Source organism: Hyperoodon ampullatus (assembly GCF_949752795.1).
Source record: "Hyperoodon ampullatus genome assembly, chromosome: 19".
Taxonomy (NCBI): Eukaryota; Metazoa; Chordata; class Mammalia; order Artiodactyla; family Ziphiidae; genus Hyperoodon; species Hyperoodon ampullatus.
In genome coordinates, this window is record NC_136932.1 from 18,938,031 (window position 1) to 18,963,026 (window position 24,996).

The window sequence follows — 24,996 nt, forward strand, 5'->3', positions numbered from 1 at the left end:
CAACCTGGCCCTCCCTGTGCGGCTGTCACCTGACACCAGGGGCCCAGCTATGCAAAAGCCAAGACCAAACCGCCTGGCCCTGGACGGGGCAGCTGGTCAGGAACACACTGTTTGTTCAGGGCCTGGAGTGGGGGAGGGTGGCCCAGGCAGGAAGGGCGGCCAGCGGGCTTCACCAGCGGAGGCAGGGCCTCGAGGGTATTTTCAAGGAAGGGGTTTTAATTTAACATGAGCTTACGTCCCCTTGTCCCCTCAGAGTCACTTCCTCCCTCCTGAGGCGCCCAGTGGGTCCCGCAGTCCTCTCATTTGGTCCTCAGTGGCCCTGCTGGCACTGCCAGCTGACCTCTCTGTCTTCCCAATAGGCCTGAGGACCCGGCATCCGGCACAGGTGAAGAGACGGAAGGCCGCACCCTGCGGCCACACGGCCGTGGGCAGATGGAACGGGCAGCCGCATCCCCAGCCGGTGCCCCCTCCCGGTACTCAGGTTGTGCAAGCCTGGAGGCCTCAGTTTCCTCACCTGCAGAGTGGGAACAGCGCCCACCTGTGAGTCGTCAGGAGGCTGAGGTGAAGGCAAGGCAGACTCTGTAGGGCATCAGTTGTGTGTGGGTGCCATTCAAAGCAATTTAACTTAGCCCACCAATCTGGGTGTAGGGGTGATTATAACGCCCACTTTACAGATGAGGAAACTGAGGAGCAGAGAGGTTAAGTAACGTTTCTGCAGTCACTCAGTGAGGAAGCAGCACAGCTGGCATCTAGACCCAGCCGCCTGGCTCCAGAGTCCCCACCCCAACCACTGCACCACCTGGCCCCTTTGCTGCTTGGCATGGAGCCCTTGGTAAACCGGAGCTGCCCCTCGGGCAATCAGTCCCCAGCAGGGGTTTCAGAGCATCTGTCCACAGACACAGCTCCTTCCTAGGTACCGAAGCCGAAGAAACAGGACATGCTGCTCTAGGCCCCCCGGGGTCCATGTCCCTGCTCTCTCTGAGGCACCTCGCTTGGTGTGGGTGTCAAGGATTTGGGCCAGAAGGTACTGGAGAGAGAGGCTCAGCTGGAGTCTGCAAGCCTCTTGGACTGGCCTATGATGCTGCCACCGTCCCACCTCCCAGCTCACTGCCCTGCAGACCGGCACTTCCGGGATGGACGCTGCCTGCTTCCCCAGGTGTGAGGCTCAGAGCTCCAGCTCTGTGTATCCCACTGTCTGCTGAGACCCGCCCTCACCTGAGGGTGCCAAGATTCTCCAAACTGAACCTCGAGCCAGATAACATTCACAGAGCTGTGCTGATACTGGAACCACTAGCCACTTAGGCCCTTCAACTCATACATTAACTCGTTTAATCCGCACACCAACACGGTGGGGTGGCTTCTGTTACCCTCTCCACTTAGAGATGAGTAACTTGTCCAAGGTCACCCAGCTGGTGAACCCAGGCAGTCAGGTGCCCAGGTTGGCGCCACTCACCCCTGGGCAAGACTGCCTCTCGATAAGTGGATGATCATCATTGTTGCTATTCTGTCCAAATCGAATGTATCACTTTCCTCAACCCTGCTCCTCGCCCCTCCTGGGCTCCCCGACCCAGGGGGTGGCACCACTGCCCAGCCAGGATGCAGGACACCCACCTCCCTTCCCTCCTACGCTCCATCTATCACCAGGTCTCATCAACCTCTTGCCCTAAATAGCTCTCAACCAGGGGCTATTTTACTGGCCAGGGGACACTGGGCAGTGTCTGGAACATTTTTGGCTGTCACGTCTTGGGGAGGCAGGGCCAGGGATGCTGCTAAACAGCCTCACAACTCAGTGGGCCCCCAAGGCCCCAAATGTCAACGGTCAAGCCCTGCGCCCCAATCCCACTGCTGGGCCCCAGTCAGTCAATGCAACGTCTCCTAAGTGCTCTGAGCTTACCTGCTCCTGACTGAAAGGTAGAGAAAAGAAAAAAAGGTCCCAGAGTTACCTCCTCTAAGTCATAAATGAGATCGCTCACTCCCCTGCTCAAAACTCACCAGGCTCCGCTGTGTCAGACCCAGATTCCCAGGTTCCAGCCTCCCTTGATCCCACAGCTGACCTCACAGCCAGGGGGCCGGGGCAGGGCTGCCATGGGTAGGACCACCCAGGCTCCCAAACCTTCCAGGATCTGGACTCACCCTCCAAGCCCAACCCTTCGGGCTCCACCATTCACCCAGAACCTAGATGAGATGAGTCTAAGCCCCTCCCCTCCCCAACAGCCCCCCCAAGACTTTCCCCTCCAGGAAGTGGAATTTTAGACCGTCAGCCCCCTTCCTTCCACCAGACTATAAATGTCCTGGAGGGCAAAGGTCTTGTCTGAGATTCCCAAAGCCCCAGTGCTGGGCTGTGTAGGTACTCAATGCATGCTTCTTGGAAGTGAATGGGAGGAAGAAGGAATTCCAGGAGCCTCCCCTCCCCCTCCCCAGCCAGGCCTGGGGGTGGGGCAGTCCAGTTTGGGGGCATGGGTGCAGAGGGGAGGCATGATTCTTCTGACCCAGCCCCACCCCAGCCCCACCCTGCTGCTGCACAGTTGGAACTTGGGGCGGGGGTTCATCCCTCTTCACTGAGCCTGTCTATCCGGTTTCCACTGGAATTGGCCACCTTTTTGGGCTGTGAGATCCCAGCCTCATCAGCGGCAATGGAAGGCGACAGAGGTCACCCAGGCGCCCAGGCGGATGCTGAGGTTCTGAGACCCACACCCAACACCCATGGGCTGCTCCCTTGTAAGTGAGAATGGCAGGCCGCCGGGGCCAGAGATCCCCCATTTATAACATATGCACGCCTACATCCCAAGGCCCAAAAGCCGTGCCCACAGCTTCCTTCCCCCAGTGGGAGGAGGTGTTCATTTAGGGAAGCCCTGATCCCAGAGGCAGTAGCCTCACAGCTACAGGTCAAGAAAATCAGAGGAAACCGGCAGAGCAGGTTGGGACCCTGACTCGCCTCGAGCAAGCCCCCGGGAGCTCTCTCTCCCTGGGAGGCAGGCAGCCCCTGAAAACAGCACCTGACGGTCCCGGACCACTGTGCCTAGCACTTCAATGATCTAATTCCGTGTAATCCTCATAGCAAGCCTATGCGGTGGGTGATGGGCACAGGGTCATCCAGCTTCTAAGTGGCTAAGCTGGATTGGAAGCCCACCCGTCAGCATGTCCTGGAGGGGGGACCCCTGAGGGGAAGAGCATTTTGCTGCTGCCCTTCCTGCAGTCCACCTTCCAGGGTGGAGGGAAGCTCAGGCATGGAGGCCAAGGGCCTAGATCAAAGCAGAGGTGAGAGGAGCTAATTACCCCGAACCGGCTGCGGATTGCTAGGTGGCCTCCGAGCTAATAAACCACCCTGTGTTCCTTCCCCTTTACAGGCCAGCCCCCAGGGAAGCCCCATGATCCTGGGTAAGAGGACACCCGCTTGGGGGGCCTTAGGAGCAGGTGTGGAGCTGGGGTGGTCAAATGCCAACCCCGGCACCTTCTCCCAGGTGCCTCTCCCCACTCACCCAGGTCTACAGCCGGCCAGAAGGAATCATGTGTTCTGCCTGCAGGGAAAGCTGTGTTTTCCTTTGGGGGTAATTTGAGGAGGGAGGGAACGGCCATGGCCTGTGGCCCCAGGGCTCCAAGGAAACTGGCATCACAGGAACATCGTTATACTTTGCAGGGTTCAACGCACTTTCACCTTTCCCAGCCCTAGGCCTCCTCCATAACCCCGTGAGGAGGGAGGCAGGACAGGTTGTTTTATCCCCATTTTACAGGTGGGGAAACTTAGGCTGGAAGAGGTGGGGTGACCTGCAGAGGTCACACAGCCAGCGAGAGACATGGGACAAGGAGAGCTGACTCCTGGGCATCCTGTCACCCTTTCCCAGGAAAGCCTCTAACCAGACCCCATTTCCAAAATCCAATTCCCAGGAGGCATAGCAGGCAGTGCCAAGTAAGTACCTTAGTCCAGGTAAAAGTGACCCCAGCGCCAGCCCCAGCCTGTGGGGAGGGCGATACCTTTTGTTTGTTCGGCCATGCAGCGCAGCTTGCGGAATCTTAGTTCTCCAACTAGGGATCGAACCCGTGCCCTCGGCAGTGAGAGCGTGGCGTCCTGACCACTGGACCACCAGGGAATTCCCTGGGCGCCTGACCCCTTCGTGCCCGCCATAAACGCCCGGCTGGCCCTCCACTCCCCTTACCTTGTTAAACTGGAAGAGGTCCCGCTTGAGTCTCTCCCTCGCAGGGTCATGTCCCGGCCTCAGGAACCTCCTCATCTTGCTGCACGCGGCCCCCTGGGGAAAGGGGAGCAGCTGCTGAGCACCGGGCAAAGGAGGCCCGGCGCCCCGGAGCCCGGCCCAGCGCCCAGGCCCGCTCGCCCAGCTTACGCAGCCTCTCCCCAAGCACGGCAGGCGGCCGCCCCCGGGCCGGGCCAGCTTCACCCGCGGCTTCCCCACGCCTCCCGCCCCATCCATGGAGCGCGGTTCCCTAAGAGGAAACCCAGAGGGAGCTCAGGACCTGGAGGCCGGAGCTGGTTAATGCTCTGACGCTTGCTCCCGGCCACCTGTGGCCTAATAAAGCCAACAGGAGAAGCTGGGGGAGGAAGCCATTTAGCCCGGCTTTATGGGAACAAGGAGGGCCAGAGGCCCTGAGGTTGTAAAGCTTAATTGTTAACCTGTTTTCTGAAAAACCATAAAACTCTGGCTAAACAGAAAGGGCAACTTCACAAGCCTCTGTCTCCAGAGCCGGCTGGAAGGTGGGAATGCAAAGGCTGTCCAGCTGGGCTCCCAGATCAGAACCCCGATGGGGGAGGGGAAATGCCCCGACAACTCCAGGCCAGGGCCCAGCAGAACTCCCTCGGGGGGGGTCAGCACACCTGGGCAGATTCTTCCTTCTAACTTCAGGGAAGGCTCTCCAGCGACTCGGGGCTTAGGCTGCTCCCACCCGCCACAGCCGTCCGGAACCTGAGTGAGTGAGGTGCACAGCACACAGTCGGGGGGTGCTGGCCCATCCCACCCCCGAGCCGGGGCCCACGGTGGAGCTGGGCCCGCCCCCACGGCTGCTGGGGGGGTCTCTCTCTGGAAGCCCAGGCTTCCAGGCTGCCCCACCTCTCACCCTCAGCTCTGGCTATCCAGTTCCAGCTCCCCTGGGCTCTGATGGGGTGTGCTCGGAAAGGCTCCCTTTCCCATGGGCCCAATGGAGACTAATCAGGAGAAGAAATCTGTTCCCAATAAAGAAACCAGCTCAAGGCCCCAAAACTGTCCTCCCACCATAGAATGCATTCCCAATCCAAGGGGAACTATTTCTGGCTCATCCTTGGGGGAAGGGGGTGGGATCACATGTGCTCCAGCTTCCGGCTTCCAGGAGCACAACCTCCCACTGACCACAGGACACCAAGGCCCGTCCTCGGAAACACAGGGGCTCAGGCCCACCCTGGAAATGGCTCCATTCACGCCTGACACTATAAGGGAAGGAGGCGGAGCCAGGGTCTGCCCTGGAGGAGCTTACTCTGGGGTAGCGGCAGGTAAAGACAGGACAGTGCACAGTGCACAGTGCCCTGATGGGGAGGCACAGGGGCACCCGGCCCTGACTGGGAAGCAGGGGAGTGTCCTACGGGAGAAGAAGGTAGTTAAGCTGAGACCCGAAGGATGCCCTGAAGTTTCTGGCTTCTTGAAAGGTGACAAAAATTAACCATCAGGCCAGGGCTTTGCATATGCATGGACCCTGGCGGGCACATGGGTGGCAGAGTTGGAGGGACTTTCTGGCAGAGAGGCATGTCCCAGGGCAAGTCCAAACATCTCCAGCTGGGGACAGGCGGGGACCAGCCCTCTGAGTGCCTCACCTTCTGGGGACACCAAAAAGGCCACCACTTGTGAGAGGGCTGGAGAGTAGAGGTCTGTGCCTGCACATTTTGGGGGAGCCAGAGCAGAACGGGGAGCCCCACTTCTCCAAGGAACAGCAGGTAGTCGGGAAACTCCCAGTTGCTCACTTGACCCGAGGCCCCGCAGTGGGTTCAGGGAACATACACGGGAAAGTCCCGGAGGCTCCTGGGCCTGGGAGTGAAAACAGACTTGGGGCCTGCAGCGACCTCGGCCTCCTGGACAAACAGCTGGGCTGGTGGCCTTGCATTCCAGCCATGGGGGAGGGTAGCGCCAGCTCATCAATCTGCCACCCGAGGCTCCTGGCAATGCCCCCTCTCCCTCTCCTGGCCCAGGTCACTGGGTCAAGAAGCCAGAGGAAGCTGGGAGGGGCGCCCTGGAGGAGGAAACGGGCCTGCGGACTCCAGGGAGAGGCCACCCTGGGCTCTGCCCCGGGGACCCTCTCAGGCTGCAGGGTGGGGACAAGAGGGCACAGGGCCATCTGTGCCAAGGACCCACATAGGCTCAAGGGTGACACCGCCCAGTCCCAGGGGCAGACGTGCAGGTAAGAGGGAGGGAGACAGGATGCGGAGCTGGGTGGGAGAAAGCCCCACTCGGGGAGGGAGGGCGGGCACTCCATCCACCCGGCTGCCCCTTGGAGCCCCTGCTGCCTACCAGGCACTGAACCAAACCTTTGTGCGTTAGAACAAGGTGCACCTAAACCTCATCCTGGATGTTTGTTCTCCTTCCAGAAGCCTCCCTGGAAGGTGACTGGAACATCCCCACGTAGCAGACATGGAAAGAAGACCACAGAGGCTGGGCAACTCATCCAAGTCACTAAGAAGGTACCAACAGAACTGAGATTTGACCCCAGGTACGGCGAATTCCCCAATCTTAGGGCTCTGGGAGGCAGCAAAGGATGTGCAGACAGGACAGAGGATGCCTAGTTACAGCCGTGCAGTTCAAAGGCGCAGACACAGGCAGACACACACACTCCCACATGCCTTCAGCTCAGAGCCAAGCAAGCAGTGTGGGTCCTGGCCTCTGGTGAGGTCTGGCTGGGCAGGGCCAGGGGCCCTTGCCTGGACCTGCCGCTCATTCCAGCTGGGGGCTGGAACACCACTGGCCTGGGGTGACAGAGCCAGGTCCTTCAGCGTAGCTCCCAGCGCAGAAAAACTGCCCATGTCAAGGCCTTAAAAAGTGCCATCCCTTCTTGAAGGCGGACAGGTCTGGGACTAGCTGGACTTACCTCCAAGCAAACCCTCAGCTCCACTCACCCCAGGCAAGAGGTTCTCTGCGGAGAAGCTTCAGGAACCTGGGCCTGGAGCTTCCTGGTGTGGAACAGATCCTACCTACTCAACCCACTCCTGAGGGGGGGCAGGGAGGCGTAAGGGCAAGAGCCCAGGGCTTGGGACCCTCAAGCACCACAGCTCGGCTCCTCCAAGCTGGGTGGCAGCTCCTCGAGGTCCAGAGAGCTTGTCTGCTGCAAGCAGTGGGAGCAATGGCAGAAGCCAGTGCCTGGCGCGGAGCAAACACTGTCTGAGGACTGGGCATGCGACCGTGACAGACAGACAAGATCCTCCAGTTCACCAAGCTTACATCCTGGCAGGGGAGCACAATGGCTAAGAGGTACACGAATCAGTCAGCGGGATGGTTTCAGTGAAAGCTCAGAGCCTACAAGAAAATAAGGGAAGATGCTCAGATCGAGCGACCAGCGTTTGGTGGTCAGAGGACTCAGTGAACCTTCCGGAGTCTGGGTCTGCGCATTTGCCGTTCCTTCTGCCTGGGGTTCTTTTCCTCCAAATACGAGCCTCCCTCCCTTGCCTCCACTCCAACGTGCGCACGCTGAAGAACGAACAGAGGTGATAATACCTCCACCCAGTCCTGAATGGTAGGAAGCGGTCAGCCACGGGAGGATTCGGGGCAGGGCGTGTCAGGCACCTGGAGCGGGCTTCCGTGTGCCACGAGGGGCTGGGCGCAGGCAACGAGGAGGGATGACATGGGTCAGAAGGGGGGCCTGGTGGGCCACAACAAAGAGCTTCAGTTTGACTCTGCTGGGAACGCCCTGACAGTCCTGGGCAGGGGCCTGATGTGGTCCGCCCTCCCCTCCCCCACCCCACGTCCGCCTCTGCTTGGCCTGTGTCCATCTCCTCAGCCCCCGCACCAGCCCCATTCACTGTGGTCTCCGTGCTTTTGTCTCCACGTTTCTCTCTGGTATAACCTTGCCCCTCAAGCAGCATACAAAAAATCACCTTCCCAAAATCGTCTCCCCCTGAACCCATCCGGACCGCGTTCACCGTGCTCCCTCAGCGCTTGACTGTGCCTTATGCTAAAATGATGCCTAAGACCACTGCAGACTCGGGCGCTCATCTAGCTCTGTGGATGGTCTCCCCCACCTTGTCGTGCTGGTCATTAAGCTGCTAGGAAAAATCAGAAGCAACCTAAGCGGCCAACAACAGGGGGCAGGTGAAGGGTGCTCAGCCCGACGATGGAAAGGGTACAGTCATGAAAAGGGCAGGAGGGCTTCCCTGGTGGCGCAGTGGTTGAGAGTCCGCCTGGTGATGCAGGGGACACGGGTTCGTGCCCTGGTCCGGGAAGATCCCACATGCCGCGGAGCGGCTGGGCCCGTGAGCCATGGCCGCTGAGCCTGCGCATCCGGAGCCTGTGCTCCGCAACGGGAGAGGCCACAACAGTGAGAGGCCCGCGTACCGCAAAAAAAAAAAAAAAAAAAAAAAAAAGAAAAGGGCAGGAGACGATGGCCATGGATGGAAACATATGTCCAATGTATCTAAGAGTCAGGTAGAATCTATTAAAAATATTTACATAAGTCAACAACACAGTGGAAGGGTTATGGGATTACTGGTGATGCTTTTTCTTCTTTCTGTTTATCTGCCTCCCAGGCAGGGGAAATAAGAGGATCACAGGGGAGGGGCTCAGGTGGTGGTCAGGTGTGAGGGCAGCCCTGCGCTCACAGTTGGCACTCAGTCCTGTTGGGGGATCGCTCCTGCCCCGCCCACAGCTATGGACACCAAATGGGCACAGAGGCAGGGAGGAGACAGGTGCGTGGAGCCAGCTGTGTGACCTCAGGCTTCAGGGGCCCCGGGGTCCGGGGCGAAAGGATGTTACTAGTTTGCAGGCCGTGACCGGTGGGGCGGCTGTGAGCTTCAACAGAAAGGCCTGGGAGGGGCTGGCAAGCTCTCAGGTGCTGTATGTGTCAATGCCACTTTTACCGCGAGGGATGTGGGGGAAGAGAGCTCAGGGGCCCCCCAGGGTGAGGAGCCCCCAAGTCTGACGCCAAGGAGGGTCTGAGGCAAAGACTGGGGAAGGAAGGAGCTCCGAGGGTCCTGGCTTCCTGCGCCGGGGGTGCCACCTGGCTAGAGCACAACCCGTGCCGGGGGGGGCTTCCTGAGAAGAAACACCTTCTCCATCCGCTGAGCTTCTAAAGACTGCCCAACCTCGGCCTCCATCCCTGTCCACTGCGCCCTCTGTCCGTGTCCAGACCTACCTCTGAGCCGCCCTCCCTGCTCTGCCGGGCTCTCTGGTCCCTCGGGGGCGGGCGCTTAGGGTACAGGGCTGGCCGGGCCAGGAGGCTTGCTGACTTGTGGCTGATTCGTACTCATTCTCCCCACAGGTCTGCGCCGCATGCGTGGAGCTGGCCTGAAGCGTCCCCCGCGGGCAGCTGACCCTGAGATTCCCTTCGCTCTCACTGCTCTAGTCATCCAACACTGTTGCCCACCAGCAAAACATACCAGGGCCTAGAATTGGTCTCCCCACACCCTGATGCCCACGCTGTAAAAACACAGGAGAGCTGCGTGCTTGGCAACAGGTTAGCAAATTCACACCCTGTCTTCCTTTCCCATCCTCTGCTCAGACCCTGTGGCAGGGACGCACCTAGACCCTGCCCCCACCCCTGCATCTCAGGAGCTCAGGGCAGAGACCAGTGGAGGCAGAGAAGAAATAAATGCAGGCGAGTGGGCTTGCCTCGGCTCCCCGCTCTAAGCAGCGGGTCTGATTGTGTCACAGGGAGGAAGAAGGGGGTCCCCAGAGCAGATGGCTTGACCCACGCTGGCACTGTTTGGGGTGCCTGGGCCAATCTATCCCCAGGGGACCAAGGCTTGGCCAAGCTGCATCAGCCAGTCCCGGAGGTGTGTGATGGGCCAGCCCCCTAGAAGGTCCCTCCACAGCCTGGGCATTTCCACTGAGCTGCTAAGAGAGGCTACATCCGGAAGCAGGACTCTGGACATCTCGGGCCCACGGGAGAGAAGGCTCTTGGAGCCACACTAGCACCTGCTCGTGTGCACGATCTCCGATCTCCGAGGGCACGCACGGCACGAGGTGCAGCCCCAGGCTCCCCTCTGCTCGTGCTTCCCACAGCCGGCTGCCGCTAAGCTGCCCTCCCTTCCCCGACATCCTGCGTGTGGCTTTGGCCTCCGTCTGCCGGGTGTGAGTACGCCCCTGCACCTCCCACGGCGGGGAGTGGTAAGAGAGGGCTGTAAGCAGCTGGGGCAGCTGCTGACCCTTGGGCACCTGTCCGTCCCAACTCAGATGCTCACGGCTGCTTTGCCAGCGCCTGAGTTATCCTGGGAAACCCAATCTCCCAGAGGCACCAGGCAGCCCCTGGCCAGGAGCTTAGCAACCAAACCTTGGCAGAAAGGGCACCTCTGTGGATGTGGAACTAGAACACAGAGAGAGAGGGGGTGGGAACCACAGAATTGTTGTCGCTGCTGTTGTTGGGTAATAAAAGGGATTCAGAGGGACTGTGGCCAGATGCTACTTGAAGCACTTTACAAGCATCATCTCATGTAATTCTTACAATTACTTACGAAATAGCCAATTCTGAGAGCTGTGGAGCCCGGGCAGTTAAGAGTCCAAGTCCCAGTCTGAACGCCAACCAGGCTGCAGACCGTCTGCTCAGTTCAAGCCTCCCTCCCAGGACAAAGGGGCTCGCCAACAGCAGGTTGGATGGGACCACCTGGGGTCAGCAGCCAGAGCCTGACCTGGCCCTCCACCCCTCACTGTCCATCCCACGGAGCCACAGGCCAGTCCCACAACCCTGGGAGGGCCCTCCTGCCACCCCCAGGCTCCTCCTGAAGGGTGGAGTGGGAAGTCGGAATGCATGCGCCCTCCCCACATCCCCATCCTGGGGGCCTCAGTCCCCTTCTGCAATCCAACACCAGACTCTCTCCAGGGAAGTGACAGACTGGATGTGGTCAAGCACAAGGAAAAGCAAAGCAGTTCTGGGGAGAACACTGACGACTTGCCTGGGGTGGGCGTGGGTGGGGGTGGGTAGGCTGCCTGGCTCATCCCATCAAGGTCCAACCCACGGCCTCAGACTTGCCTCGAGACTTGAACGGCTGACCCAAGCAGCTTCCAGGCTATGTCATCTCCAGGAGGGAGGGACCGGGCCCCGCCTGACCTGTCCATGGTTGTATCTCCAGTGCTTAGTGCCCTCACACCTGAGAGGCACCCAAAATTTATTTAAAGAACTCCCTCACCTCCTGCAAGTCTGTGCTCAAATGTGACCTTTTTGACGAGGCCCATCCTGACCACTGTTTAAAGTTGCAACCTGCCCCCCTCCCAAGGGTCTTGATCCCCGGCTTTAGTTCTTACTCTATAGCTCGTATTGCCTTTTAACAGATGATTTATTACCTACACTCATTTCCGGTCACTCACGCTTCCCATCCTTTAGAATCTGAGTCCTGTGACGGCAGAGACCTTTGCTTGGTGCAAGGATTATGCCTGGTGTCTAAACCACACCGCACATACAGAGGCACCAGTAAATACTTGTTGAATAAATGAACAGCTGGGACTGGATGGGGATCAGTTAGGCAAAGGTGTTCTCCAGTCAGGAGCCACTGACCCTAAAGAGCACTGGCCTGGGGCCCCACGGGGTCCTCAGGGACCTTCCCCGTCCTGTTCTCAAGTCTCTGACCAAGGCCAGGGCCATGTGCCTATCATGCCTGACATCCTGCTTGGGGATACCCTTACAGGTCCTGCCTCAGCCCCAGGCTCCAGGACACCCAGCTCCTTGGCAAGTAGATCCAACAATAACATTATTTACTGGAGTCAAACAGTCTTGTGCCCAGTCCCTCTCATCAAACCCTGGGAATACCGAGTCAGGTGTCTCGAGAAAAGTCTCGCGTCTCTGCTGAATTCCTGAAGGGTAGAGTCAGGTACCTAGCAGCTTCCCTGTCCCCACGCCCAGAGGAGCCTCTCCTAGCTCAAGAATTCACTGTGGTTCCTGGAAAGGGGAAGGGGAAGGAGTGGGGTGACTCTTCAAAGGACCAGTTTCCTCTGAGAGGCAGGGCGGGGAGGGAAGGCCACCCCCAAGGGAGCTGGGCAAGCGCCATGGTGACAGGGCACAGGGAGAGGAGGCTTTCCCGGGGGACCCTAGGGAGCCAGGGCTGGAGAAGAGCGAACAGTACTGGTGGCCCTACTGGGGGACGCCCATCTTCTGTCCCATACCCCACTTCTCCCTGAAAACTACTCCTGGGCAGGGGAAAACAAAGTTGCCAAACAGACCTGGCATGCCTCAGGAGACCCAGGAGGAACCCTGATAGTGATATCGCCTGATGAGATAAGAAGGCCTCTCCGAGCTGAGTACTCAGGATAAGTGAGTCCAGGCAGCCAGTGCTGCTCAAGGCAGCCAACCCCGAAGCAAGGGCCATTGGTTTCTCGGGCCTCCACCCTGGCCCCCGATTCAGGCATCTCAAAAGCTGCCTCTGACACGTCAGGAAGGACCCTTCAGGGAACACCACATTGCCCCTGGAGACTCTTGCCAGGGATGCTCAATGTCTCCAATGCGGTAGATAGGGGGTCACAGACTGATGGCAGAGAAGCCAAACTCTCCAGCTCCGTGTACCATTTTCTCTATGGGAGGGAGGGTCCTGGGGTCAGGAAGTCCTGGCAGGAGAGGATACCCCTTCCCTAAATGAGGTTGAAAGGAGGCACTCTGGAGTTCACAGAAAATCTCCTTAATGACAACAGAGCAGCACAGGAATGTGCTACCCCAACCTATCCGCCCACCAGGGTGCAGAATGTATACAGCCAAGCCTTCCCCTGAGCAGAAAGCAAAGCAGATTAGATTGTACACACACACTCCTCCCAGGAAAGGCCTGCCAGCTGGGGTCTGGCCGTTAGGCCTCACTCCTGGCTTTTCCAAGGAGCAGCAGAAGTCCCAAGGGCCACTGGAACCCGAAGTGAGGTTAGGAGAGGCCACCGCCCTCTACCTCTGCTCTCCAAGGAGCAACATCCTCGTTCTAAAAGTTCTGATCTCCAGAGGCGTTCAGAAATCAGGATTTCTGGACAGAGAAGTCAAATTCCCTCACAACCCGTCAGGCACATCCAAAAGGCCCAGGTATCTGCCCAAATTCCCGCAAGTGACCACGCTTTTTATGCTTTGTGGGGACGCTAAAGCAGCCCACCCTCACTTGGTGCCAGCTATGTGCCAGGCCACACGTGTTTATGACATTTTTCATCCTCTCGTCAACAACTGTAAAAACAAGGCTTGCTGAGGTTTGGTTAAGTGACAGAGCCAGGGTCATACAGAAAGAAACCGACAAGGCACAATTCAAAACTACACCTGAGTCGAAAGACACTAAAAAACTTAATGAGCACTGTATCTGAGGAAAGACTGTGAAGCTCGAGGGAGAAGTTTTTTTCTGTCTTATTTTACACTTTCTGAAACACTTCATTTGCCCCAGTGAGCTCCTATTACCTTTTTTATTTTTTAAACCAATGGGGTCATCTGGGATTAAGGGCTTTTTTCTTTCTTTTAATGCTATTGTGCACTAGAGCGCTGCTAAGTACTAAGTTACTAAATTATTAAAATTATATTAATCTGGAACTTCCCTGGCTGGCGCAGTGGTTAAGAATCCACCTGCCAATGCAGGGGACACAGGTTCGATCCCTGGTCCAGGAAGATCCCACATGCCGCGGAGCAACTAAGCCCGTGCGCCACAACTACTGAGCCCGCGTGCCTATAGCCTGAGCTCCGCAACAAGAGAAGCCACTGCAATGAGAAGCCCACGCACCAACGAAGAGTAGCCCCTGCTCGCCGCAACTAGAGAAAGCCCACACACAGCAACAAAGACCCAGTGCAGCCAAAAATAAATTTTAAAAAATTATATTAATCTGCTGCTAAAGGGGATACTCCATTGCCTCAGGGAAAAGTAGGGATGCAGGATGACCCCAGACCTTGGAAACACTGCCCAGTGGCTCCCACAGACAGTGACCCAGTCTAACTTCAGAGAATAGGAGCAAGCACTGGTCAGAGCCCCCAGAGCTGGGTTTGAGCCCTCACTGACATACGTGAGCACTGTGGGCAGATAATTGAAGAAAACCAAATCTGAATCCCCTGTGCATAAAATAAAGAAGTTGGATCATTCCCATGCTTCAGCTCACAAAGACCCAGACTGTTCCTCAGAAGCCACTTCTGACCTTGGCTTCCCCTGGGCTGGGCTAGGGCTCTTCTGTACTGCTGCTCTGTTCCTCCCACCTGGAGTTTCCTGTCTCCCTGACACACTCCTCCCCTCCCTGCCCAGAATCCCCTCTGCAGCCTGACAGGACCTTGAGTTGTAAACTCTGCAGAGGCTCCCTAGAGCCCAGGTTAAGACGCCCTGCATCTGGCACATGGATCCCCATGGGAACGGCTCCGAGTCTACGCACCGCCCACCTCACCCAAAGCTCACCTGTCTCAGGTGAGAGCCTCAGGGGGCCACACCACAGCTCTCCTGGTTACAGTCAGTTCTCCCCACAGCCAAAGCTCGGTGTGTCTGCGAACCGTCCAGCCTGAGCAAACCAAGAGCAAACTTTGCACACTTTCTTTGGCAAGACGGTATTTTTCACTTCTTGCCAAGTCCCAGTGTCCCGCAGCGCAACCCCACCCCCGTGGTCTTGGAAAAGAGACTGGGTCTCCGTAACGTCCCCTAAAGGTATCCAAAGCCGCCTGAGGCGGAGAAAGGCCCCAGGACCCAAGTCCCTTCCGCGGGCTTCCTGTGTCCGGGGATTAGGAGGCTCAAAGGGCCGGCAGGGAGAAGGCCCAGATGGCAGGAGCAGGGGCTAAGCCGCCAACGTAAAGCGCTCCGGCCCCCGCTCGCGGAGAGAGGGCCACTCTGGAGACGCGCGTCGCCTGCCTTTCCGGCCAGGCGCCTTACACGTGGGGCCCGAGACCCGGGGACTCCGTCTCCGCCCGCAGTGACCCTCGCACCCAGCCGGGCCGAGCACCTGTTTCCCTGCTCTCCAAAGCCAACACTATTGTGCAAACCTGAAACCCAAATTCTGTAATCGCGGGCGGATCAGGCACAGAAAAGTTCCCAGCGGCACTTTCTACAGGTGTCTTTCTCCCAGACGAGCGGAGCGACGGGATCCGGAGCGAGGCGAGCGGATCTGCGCGCAGCCCTCCCCGCCCAGCCCGGAGAAGCCAGGGGTCCCGGTCCTCCCCTGCCTCCCCGCCCCGAGTGGCGGGCGCCCCAAGTGGCGGGCGCCCCGAGGGGGCGGGCTCGACTAGGTGGGTCCTGGCCCTCACCTCACCTGGAACTCCAGGCCAGCCCCCGTCCGAGGCCTCCGCGTCCCTCGGCGCCGGCCGCCGGCTCCGCTCGCTCCGCCGCGAGCCCACGGGCAGCTGGGCGACAGTCTCCTTCCTGCTCACCTCCGGCGCGGCGAGCAGGGGGCGGAGCCGCCGCTATTTACATAAATGGTGAGCCGGCCGGGCCCGCGGAACCCGGAGCGAAGTGCCCCAGAGGCCCGCCCCCCGGGCCTGGCCCCGCCCCCGGTAGCGCAAAGCCTTAGAGGCCGAGCGCAGCGCGGGCGCCCTCGGGGAGGGCGGGGGCCGTGATCCGGCCAACCCGCGGCTCCGTGGACCTCGGGGGCGGGGCCGAGGCCTGCGTGAATATGTACGAGGCACTGCCGGCCCGCCCTCGGCCTCACCTGGGCGCATCTGATCGCAGGACGCCGCGCCGCGCCCAGTGTCCCGCCGCCTCCCGGAGGAGGAAATAGTTCCCGGAACGCGGGGCGGCCCCGGTCCACCTCCTAAGCCCGGGGAACGGTCCCTCCCACAACCTGGCCCCGAGCTGCCCCGGAGGGAGGAGCATAGCCCGGCCGGCTCTTCCTGAAAGCGCCCAACCCAATCAGAGAGGGTGACTGGCGAGCACAGGGCCAAGTTTCGGGACCCAAGAACTAGGTGGTTTGGGGACTGGGGCGTCGCCGAGGCGCCTCCTCTCTGGGAGGCCCCCAAACCTGGACCTCCCTCCGAATCACCGGCAGCAACAGCGACCGGAGTTTTCAGCACGACGAGGGAGGGGATTAGGAACTAGGAGAGACGAGCAGAAGGGGCGCGGAGGCCAGGCCCGAGGCCTGGGCGTGAACTGCACGCTCCACCGCACAGCTCAGAAAGACTAGGATTCAAGCCACACCGACATGTCGACTCTCGGCCGCCCCTCTACCCGGACCTGGCTGCGTTCAGGGAAGGACCAGTGGAGTGCCATCTTCTCTCCTCGGACTACCCCTCTGAAAGTCAAGTTAGCTAGAAGTCAGTGACTTCCCAGAGAAAGGGTCGGGTCGCATTCCTGCTCTCCCGAGGGCTGCTCTTAGCTCTAGCACCAGAGAACGCAGTGCTCTCTGTGGGTGGATACAGCAGGGTTGGAGTGCCTGGGGGCCAGTTCCACGGACAATGGTATGGTGGGTAGGGAGGACTCGTCCAGTACATCCAGCCACAGCAGAAAAGGGATCTATTTTTTAATGGCTTTGGCTTTATCGCAAGAAGCAGGCACCCTCTCATTTAAAGGCACGGAGTCCTCTCTTCTGCCCCGCCTCGCTGGTCTCTGAAATCTAGTCCTGAGTTCCAAGGGGATTTACTGCAAGGCAGCAATCTCAGGCCTGGGGCATGGAAGCGCTGCAGCAGCCAGGTAGTGGGGGCAAAGCTCCCCTCTCCTGCAAGCATCAGACACCCAGGGCCAAAGCCCAGACTAGCCTCTGAAGCTACAGGTCAGAGTCTGGGTGTAGGAGGCAACTGAGATGGTCCCTGAGAGCAGACAGTCCGGGTCCCTCAGAGCAGACCCCAGGCCCTGCCAGAGCTGCGTGGTCAGTGCTCCAGATCCCTGGGTAGCGTGAAGTCCCTGAAGCTGTAGAAGGAGATGTCTCCGTGATCCACCAGGGCAAAGATCAGAGGAACATCCCCGCTCTGGTAGGACAACCGCTTGAGGGTGCAGAGGTCTGGGACTGGCTCATCAAATCTGCGAGAATCAAGGTTAGACTGAGACCTGAACAGAGCCCACCCATAGGCTTTGAGAACCCAGCCCTCTGAGGCTCCCAGGGAAGGGCAATTGTGTAAGACAACAGTTGGGGGTACAAGAAGTCTGGCCCCTGGGCTCTCCTGTCTGCAAACTGCACAGCTCTGATTAAGTTCTCCAAGTAACACCCAGAGAGCCCTGGTTGGGTAAGGGGACTAGGAAGAGTAGGGTTCTCGCCACTCTTAGCCCGGAAATCCCTCTGATTCACACCCCTTCTGCTGGGTGAGCCTGGGACTAAAGTGGCACAGGAGACTACTCGAAAATGCCAGGAACGCGAGGTGAGGATTGGGAAGCCTGGGTTCCTGTAGCACTAACTGGCTATGGGGCCTCTCTCTGGACCACTGGTTCAGGGACTGATGAACTAGCCAGGGGCATGGAGAGGAGGTCCAGCTAGTTTATGAGAGAACTGGCAGCAGCCGGGGGAAGTGCTCGCTGGTCCCGTACCCACTAATGCACATCCGGACGTAGGGCTTGCCAGGGTTATTCTTTCGGAAGGTGGCCACGGCGTCGGCCTGGTAAACATCAAAGCTGATCTCCAAGCCCCCAGACTTCTCCACCAGCCTGAGGACAGAGTGAGAAACCTTAGGAAACAGGGGCTCTCCTCCCCCATCTTTTCTTTCCACACCACCCTTTCCCTCCCCCAGTTCCTCCAGGGGGACTAAGGAGGGACGGCTACCTTACCTGAGAAGCTGGGGGAAAATCTACTCTTGTCTCTCACTCCTCCCTCTCCCCTAGATATACGTGAATATTAGCCAGGGTAGGGGTCCCTAGAATGATTCCCCCAGCTCATGCCCAACTTCAGGAGTAAAATCCCAGCTGCCAACTCCTGCCGGCACCCAAAGTACTGTGGAGACAGGCACTACCTGGAAACTCACCGCGCACCTCCATCAGCAAGGTGTGTCGTCTGCAGCACAGAGATATGCTGAAGGACTGTGGCTACAAGGATGGTGAAAATAAGGCGTTGGTGAGGGCAGTCAACCATCCAGACTCCCCCTGACATTTCTGAATCTGCCATCTAGTTTAGGATTATCAGATTTTATTTATTTATTTATTTATTTTTTTTGCGGTACGCGGGCCTCTCACTGTTGTGGCCTCTCCCGTTGCGGAGCACAGGCTCCGGACGCGCAGGCTCAGCAGCCATGGCTCACGGGCCCAGCCGCTCCGCGGCATGTGGGATCTTCCCGGACCGGGGCACGAACCCGTGTCCCCTGCATCGGCAGGCGGACTCTCAACCACTGCGCCACCAGGGAAGCCCCAGATTTCTTTTTTTTAGTGTAGGTATGCCCCATGCAACTTTTGGAATATACATATACTAAAAAAAATTAGTTGTTTATCTGAAATTCAAATTTAACTGCTCTAACAACACGACTCTAGTTACTTACAACTCACCATGTTCCCATTAAGGACTGTAGTTCTGAATTCGCTAACACAATTCTTGCCTATTAGTTCTCTATTCTTAACATGCAGGGCATACAAGAAGCTTTCCTTTTATCTGACCAATATATCACCCCCTTGTTCTCCTCTGACAGAGGTGGGAGAACAGGGAACCACAGCCAGTTGGTGGCAGAGCCACTCCACATGCATCTCGTTTATGATTTTAAGGATGTGGTTGTAGTTTTCATTCCTCCTCACCTCTCCTTGGGCACTGACTTGCCATTTCTAAACCTTCCCACCTGGGTGTCTTTGCTGCCTCCCAGAATGGACTATCCTTGTGGTTTCCACTCCACTGACAGCTCTCTCCTCCCCCATCTTTCTTAAGCCTCCATCAGTTGTGGTCAATCCATGCCCCTTTCAAAGTCTTGTGGCCCATGGCAGGATGAGGGGGTACCTGGGGAGTCTGCCTGACCGGGACTCAGCAAGGGCGTGACAGGCTGGTCCCACAGGTGTGGGGGGCGGCTCCGGGTCTTCTGCAGGTGCCGCCTCTGCAGCAGCTGCTTGTACTCCTGCCAGCTGGAGCAGCGCTGCACCTCGGGATCCGAGTTTACATCCTCCCGGAAGCGCTGGGCCTCCTCTGCCTGTTGCTCCCATTCCCGCCTGGAGAGCTTCTCCTTCCGCTGGTTTAGCTTCTGGCACCAGGACTCAGCGTCTGTCTCCCGCCCTGCCACGTTGGCCGGGAGCAGCTCTGGGGCGGGGGCAAGCAGGAGGGTATGGCGACTATCTGAAGCCATGTTGGGGAAGGAGATCTGCTCAAAGTTCCAGCGTGGCTTGCAAGCCCCCGTGACCCCGTTCTCCATTTTGCCACTCTCCCGGCTGCACCGCACCCCCTCCCTGGCCAGCCCAGGGCAGGGCTCCAGGGACCCCAGAAGCTGAAAGGGGCCCATGGGGCCTTTTACGGGGCTTGACTCCTGGGATTTCTCCTCTGGGCATCGGCTGTTCTGGTATCGGGGAGGTGGGCTGGAGGTTGCCAGGCTCTCGGGTGTCCCATCCACCCCCTGCAGGGGGTTCTCCAGGGCCTTGGGCTTCTTATTAATGGACCTGAGGGACGTGGGGAGGAAATGCAGCACATCTGCTCCTGACTGCCGAGGTGCACGCGACCCACACGTGCCCTACAGCCTCCCTGAGCCCAAGCCCAGCTCTTAAGCCCGGGCATTCTCCAAGGCCCAAACACCAGCACTCCCTCAAAGCTCTCCCTGGGGAGTGGCCGTGTGGGGAGCATTACTGAGAGCTGGAGCTCCTCCTCTTCCTCTTGCCATTCCGATCCTCCAAGCGCTGGACACTGCCATCCAAGTTCAGCTGCCTCTCGTAAGGGGACAGGACGGAGCTGTGGGTGAGAATGGGGCAGGCAACAGATCCACCTCCTCAGTCTGGTGCTCCCCATGGAATGTGTGAGGGACTGGCTCAGAGTAAGTCACGGACCAGGGCTAGAGCCATCACCAAGGGCTAAGGCCCCTGGCAGACCTGCACACGGGGTACATGGGGGCAGACACAGGGGCCTGCCCATGCATCTTTGTCCAGGCCTCTGGGTCTCACCAATGGCACCTTTGAACAGAGGTTCCCTGAAACCAGGGCTCCTGCAGAGCCAGCAATAAATAATTAATCCCTAGTGAGAAAAAACTTGGAGGACGAGAGGACGAGAAAACTTGGAAAATCAAGAAAAATGAAAATAAAACCCATAGATACTACTGTAACGTTGTTTCTTACAAACACACATACTGTCTTCCTAACACTGTTTCTTACAAACACGCATACTGTCTTTCTCCATGTTTCTCCCTCTCAAAAATAACACTGTACTAACATACTACCGTGTAGTCTTTTTTTTACACTCAACAGTATATTATGGACATTATTCATTCTTCCCTGCCATGATTTTTTTTATGGCTGTGAGGCTGTACTGTCCAATATGGTCGCCCTAGACAAAAGGGGCTATTTAAGTTAAATTTAAATCTATTAAAATTAAACAAAATTAAAAATTCAGTCCCACGGTGACACAAGCCACGTATACTGGATAACACAGGCACAGACCATTTTTATCACTACAGAAAGTTCTATCAAATAGCGTTGCTCTAAGGGATAAACTTTAATCTGTGTGACCATGCTTTCCCTGTTGGGCTTATAGTATGTTTCCAAGATCACTGATTTCGCAAAGTGATGGTGTTTCATGTAAGCTCCCCACTAAATACAAGTTCTGTGGGGGCAGTGATTTTGCTCTCTGCTATTCCTCAGCAACCAGCATAGGGCCTGGCACCCAGTAGGTAGTCAATAAATACTGTTGAACAAATGACTGAATGAATAAACACGTTTCACAGGTGAACTTACACACACATCTGTGACTGTTTCCTTAAGATATGTTCCACTTTCAGGAATTAAAGGATGTGCTTGTTCTAGAGCATTTCTGACATACTGTGAACCTGCAAAGGCTGTACCAGTTTCTTCTCCTGAGCCTGAAAGTCTCTGTGACTCTTAGCTGTGCTGGATTACTAAGGTGTTGATCCTCAGAAGACCCAGAAGGAAAGAACACTTAACCTAGCAAAAGGAATGTGAAACCCTACTCAACTGTTAATTCCTCACTTGATCCTTCATTCATATTTTCACTTAACAAATCTGCTTGCACACCTACTAAGTGCCAGGCACTGTTCCGGTACCGTATCTCCATTCTCACGCTGAGCTGTAGGTGCTCAGTTGTTATCCGTGGAGTGAACGGGCTGAAGATGGGGCTCAATCTGATAGCCCAGGATAAGATGAAATGACCCAGATTTGTCCCAACATGCCTCTCAATAGAGCACCTCCAGCCTGTTCAGAAAGCTGCAGTTCCCCAAGGATTCCAGGTAAGGAGAGGCCACTTTCTGCTTTGGGGCCAGTCAGCCAGGTTTCAGGACTAGAATACATTCGAGGGAAATAAGATAGGGATTTACCTTGCTTGGAATCGTCGAAGCACATAGCCCAGTCTCTTCAGGTGACTGAAGACCTCATAAGATAAAAAAGTAGAGGTCAGACGTCCACTTTTGAAAACAAGTAGTTTCTCCAGACAGAAGCCATTCACCACACCCCCAGATTCCAAACCCTGGGACTGGCAGGACCATACTCCATTATTAACGCTTTCCCCAAACTAAGGTCTCAAGTCTCTGAATTCCTGTCTCTCCCTTACCTTACTGTGGCCACAAACGACATTTAGCGGTTTCTTAAACACAAATCCCAAAAAGCTGATAATTGATGGACCAGGAAAAAAACTACACCCTAGAATATTCAGATACCAAAGCTGTCACCAGTGAAGCTCGTGACTACAATAAAGACAAGATAGCAGAAGGTGGTGGACACCTGGCCGCCCCGCAGCACCTCCACAGATGGGTGGGATGGGGGGAATAGTCTTTGGATGAACCACATGTTCATCCTTGTGTCCCTGTATCCGTATCTGAGGGATGTAGGCAGGAATGCCCCCAGCTTGCTTGATCTCTCAAGCCTTCAACATAGCCAAGCACTTCTTCCTGGAAAGACCTTCTCTTGGCTTCTGTGATGCCACCTCTCCTGGTTTTTCTCCTGCATTGCCAGACCCTCTTCAGTTCCCTTATCTTCCCCCTGACCTTCCCAAGGTTAGAGTGCCCCAGGTCTCAGACACAGCCCTCTACTCTGGCCACACCTCCGTACAGCCCAGTGGGGTTTGAAATACCATCCATGCCATCATGGTGTCCACATCTCTGTCTCTAGCCTGGTGCCCCTCCTCCTCTTTGTCTTTTTCCTGGCACTCAGCTGTGAAGTCAATCGTCCATTTGCTTGCTTACCTATATATTACCCAAGTGCCACCACTAGGATGTAAGCACCATGACAACAGAGCCCTTGCAGGTCTTGTAGCCTTAGCACATGGCTCTGTGCCTAGCACCTCAGAGGTACTTATAAATACTCATTAGTTCAGTGGATGGGTGGCTTCTCTCCCGGGAGAGGGTGGCAGATACCTGGTACTGCAGGAAAGTCATGGTGTCCTCAGTCAGCAGCAGCTGGTAGGCCTCTTGGATAGACAGTGGAAGGTCTTGGTGGAAGAGCTGGATAGAGCCCTGGAAGCGGGGCCAACAGCTCGGGTTGTGAACCGTCCCTGCAGTGGCACAGCCAATGAGGCAACTTCCCTGCTCTGATATCTGCGTGCTACGACCCCCTCATCACAGCAAGAATAGGGCCAACCAGGAAGGGGAGCGGGGAGAGGGAGGCAGCACCACTAACTTCGACTGGAATGCCTGCTCTCTGCGTGGTATTCTTGTCTCCTGCTCTAGAAATCAGGTCACAAGCTCCCTGAATACTCAGTTGTATATACCTTTTCTCCAATAAAAACGTCCTTCTGGTTCCTTGGTCCCAACCCTTTCTCCACTCTCCCAGGGCCCCACTCACACACTCCAGCAGATACAAGGCCTCTTCCGGGTGAAGCCGCTGCCGGCCCTGCTCTGAGAAGCCCATGGTCTGCCAGAATTTACCCTGCGTGGGATCCAGAGCAAATGTCACAAAGGAGCCAGGAGGGCAGAGAAGGCGGGTCCCCTGTCTTGAACCCCACCGCTCACCGCAGGAGACTTCAACTCCACGAAGCCTTCTTCCGGTCTCCACTCGGCGGCCACCAAACTGCCCCTGGCGAGGAGTAGGGAGGGGTCCATCTCAGTCTACCGGATTAGTCTACCGGGTCCGTCCGCCCCGCTTCGCCCCCGCCCCGGCCCGGCCCCCTCACAGGCGCTCCACGCGCTCCTCCGCCAGCAGCTGCCAGAGCTCCTCGCGGCACACTCGCAGTCGCTCAGCCTGGGCCGCTGAGCCGTCGGGGAGGAAGTCCTTGGGGCCATGCGAGCGCTGGGGCAGCTTCTGGGACCTGGAACGGGCAGCGAAGAGCTCCGGGGCACTGGGGAAGGAAGGGACGCGGGGTTAGCGCCGCGCAGTCGGGGCCGCTCGGCCCAGGCCTGGATCCCCGTCCCGGGTGCCCGGGCCCTTCCCGGCGCCCACTCCGCGGTCCCGGCGCCTCCCCCGGGCCGGGCCGCGCCGCACCTGAGCACGCGCCCGGCAGGCACCTCCACCGAGGCTGACCCGGGTTCGGGCTCCATGGGGTTGCGGTCTGCCGCTGCGCGCGCGCGCGCGCCCCGCCCACGCCCCGCCCACCGCCGGAACTCCGCGCGGCCCTAGCGCCCGCGGGATCCTACCTCTACTCCTCGGGTCTCCGGATCAATCCACCTGCTTTCCACCTTCCTGGGTGTCCTGGGTCCTAGAGGCTGCCCACAAACATGTGCCTCGATTCCAGGGGCGGAGAGCTTGCAGGTTTCTGGATTTGGAGGCGCTCCCCTCTCCTATCCCCAGCCCGCCTCTGGGCTTCTCTCTAGTAAAACTTGAGGAGCCCGGCGTTAGAAAAGTGTAGTATGAAGAGTCAAATGCGTGACCCTCCCCGCCGCAGCCCTGGGCTGCTTAGTCTCCACCACCCAGGCTGGACAGGGAGGTTAGAAGAGGGGGTTTAGAGAAGGGAGAGCTTTGGGTTCCTGAATTCCACCTTCACAAACTGAAGGTCACCGAGGGCTGTCAGGTGCAGTCTAGGGAGGTTCGGAGTTCCTTCAGGGTCTTCCGTTGGGCCCCTTCCTAGAGAGTCCGAAGCCGGGTTTCCAGGGCCGGGGCGGGTTGGGGGGAGGCGCTGTCCGACCCACGATGGTGCTGAAGCGCCACCCCAGCCCATCATTAGCACCTCCTCAAGGCTGGGGTCCCCGCCGCCGCCACCGTGGGTCGTTCCGACACGGCCCGCTAGGTGGCACCATTGCCCCGACCAGTGGCTGTGGGTCGGCGACTCTGGCCGCGGGCGGAGGTCGCCGCGGGAGTCCCGGGAAGGGCGAGGGTCAAAGAGGAAGGGGGGCTTCCCAAGTGGGATTCCTGGGTCTCTGTTCCCAGATCCCTTCACATCACGTCTTCTGTCCCACCCAGTCACAAACAGGGTATCTCACCATTCGGTCTGAACTCTAGAGCCCCGGGGGCTCCACAGCCAGGAGGCAGCTGCACGCACTCTCTGCCCCACCCACGCCGCTTCACCTGGGCGCATGCGCTGACCCGGCCAGCGTCCTCGGTCCGGACCAGAGAGAGGGGGCGGGGCCTGACGCGGATCGGGGCGGGGCCGTAGGCACTGACTGACAGTCCGACTGCGCTGCCGGGACGGTCCCTCCGCTCCCGATCCGGCCGGAGGGAGGGGGGAGGGGCGGGATTTCCTGCGGGAGGCGCCGAGCCGGCCTTGGAAAAGGAGAAGGAGGGGAAAAAGGGTAAGGGGGGCAGTGGGAGCCACCGTCCAGAGTGCCAGGGACCGAGCAGGACCTGCCGGACCCCCGGCGGGGAGGCTGGGAGAGGTGAGACTGCGGGGACTGATCTGGGGGTCAGCACCCTTGAGGGCGGGCACAAACTAACTTTTCTTGCGGGATCCGCGGGCGCCTTCATCTGTCGTGTCCTTCCGTCCTCTTCGCTCCCCT

The 24,996-nt window shown here is 58.1% G+C and overlaps 2 protein-coding genes across 2 annotated transcripts in view; both read right to left on the reverse strand.

The window, feature by feature from the left end:
• The window catches only part of LLGL2 (LLGL scribble cell polarity complex component 2), a 32,954-nt gene extending 18,402 nt beyond the window's left edge, over window positions 1-14,552 (reverse strand). The window contains exons 1-2 of the mRNA XM_079725430.1: window positions 14,501-14,552; window positions 4,155-4,247 (exon numbers count right to left, since the gene is read on the reverse strand). Of these exons, the coding sequence (XP_079581556.1) occupies window positions 4,155-4,229 (75 nt within the window). The 5' untranslated portion in view covers window positions 4,230-4,247; window positions 14,501-14,552. The remainder of the gene's footprint in view (window positions 1-4,154; window positions 4,248-14,500) is intronic.
• Window positions 14,553-16,537: 1,985 nt separating this feature from the next.
• TSEN54 (tRNA splicing endonuclease subunit 54) lies at window positions 16,538-23,604 on the reverse strand (the record flags this gene model as incomplete). The annotated part of the gene is made up of 11 exons (XM_079725745.1): window positions 16,538-17,041; window positions 17,543-17,659; window positions 17,974-18,034; window positions 18,927-19,573; window positions 19,758-19,859; window positions 21,451-21,503; window positions 22,486-22,584; window positions 22,913-22,996; window positions 23,080-23,143; window positions 23,241-23,405; window positions 23,549-23,604. The coding sequence occupies 11 exons, from the start codon at window positions 23,602-23,604 to the stop codon at window positions 16,891-16,893; spliced, it is 1,599 nt and encodes a 532-aa protein (XP_079581871.1). The 3' UTR covers window positions 16,538-16,890.
• Between the last annotated feature and the right edge of the window lie 1,392 nt (window positions 23,605-24,996).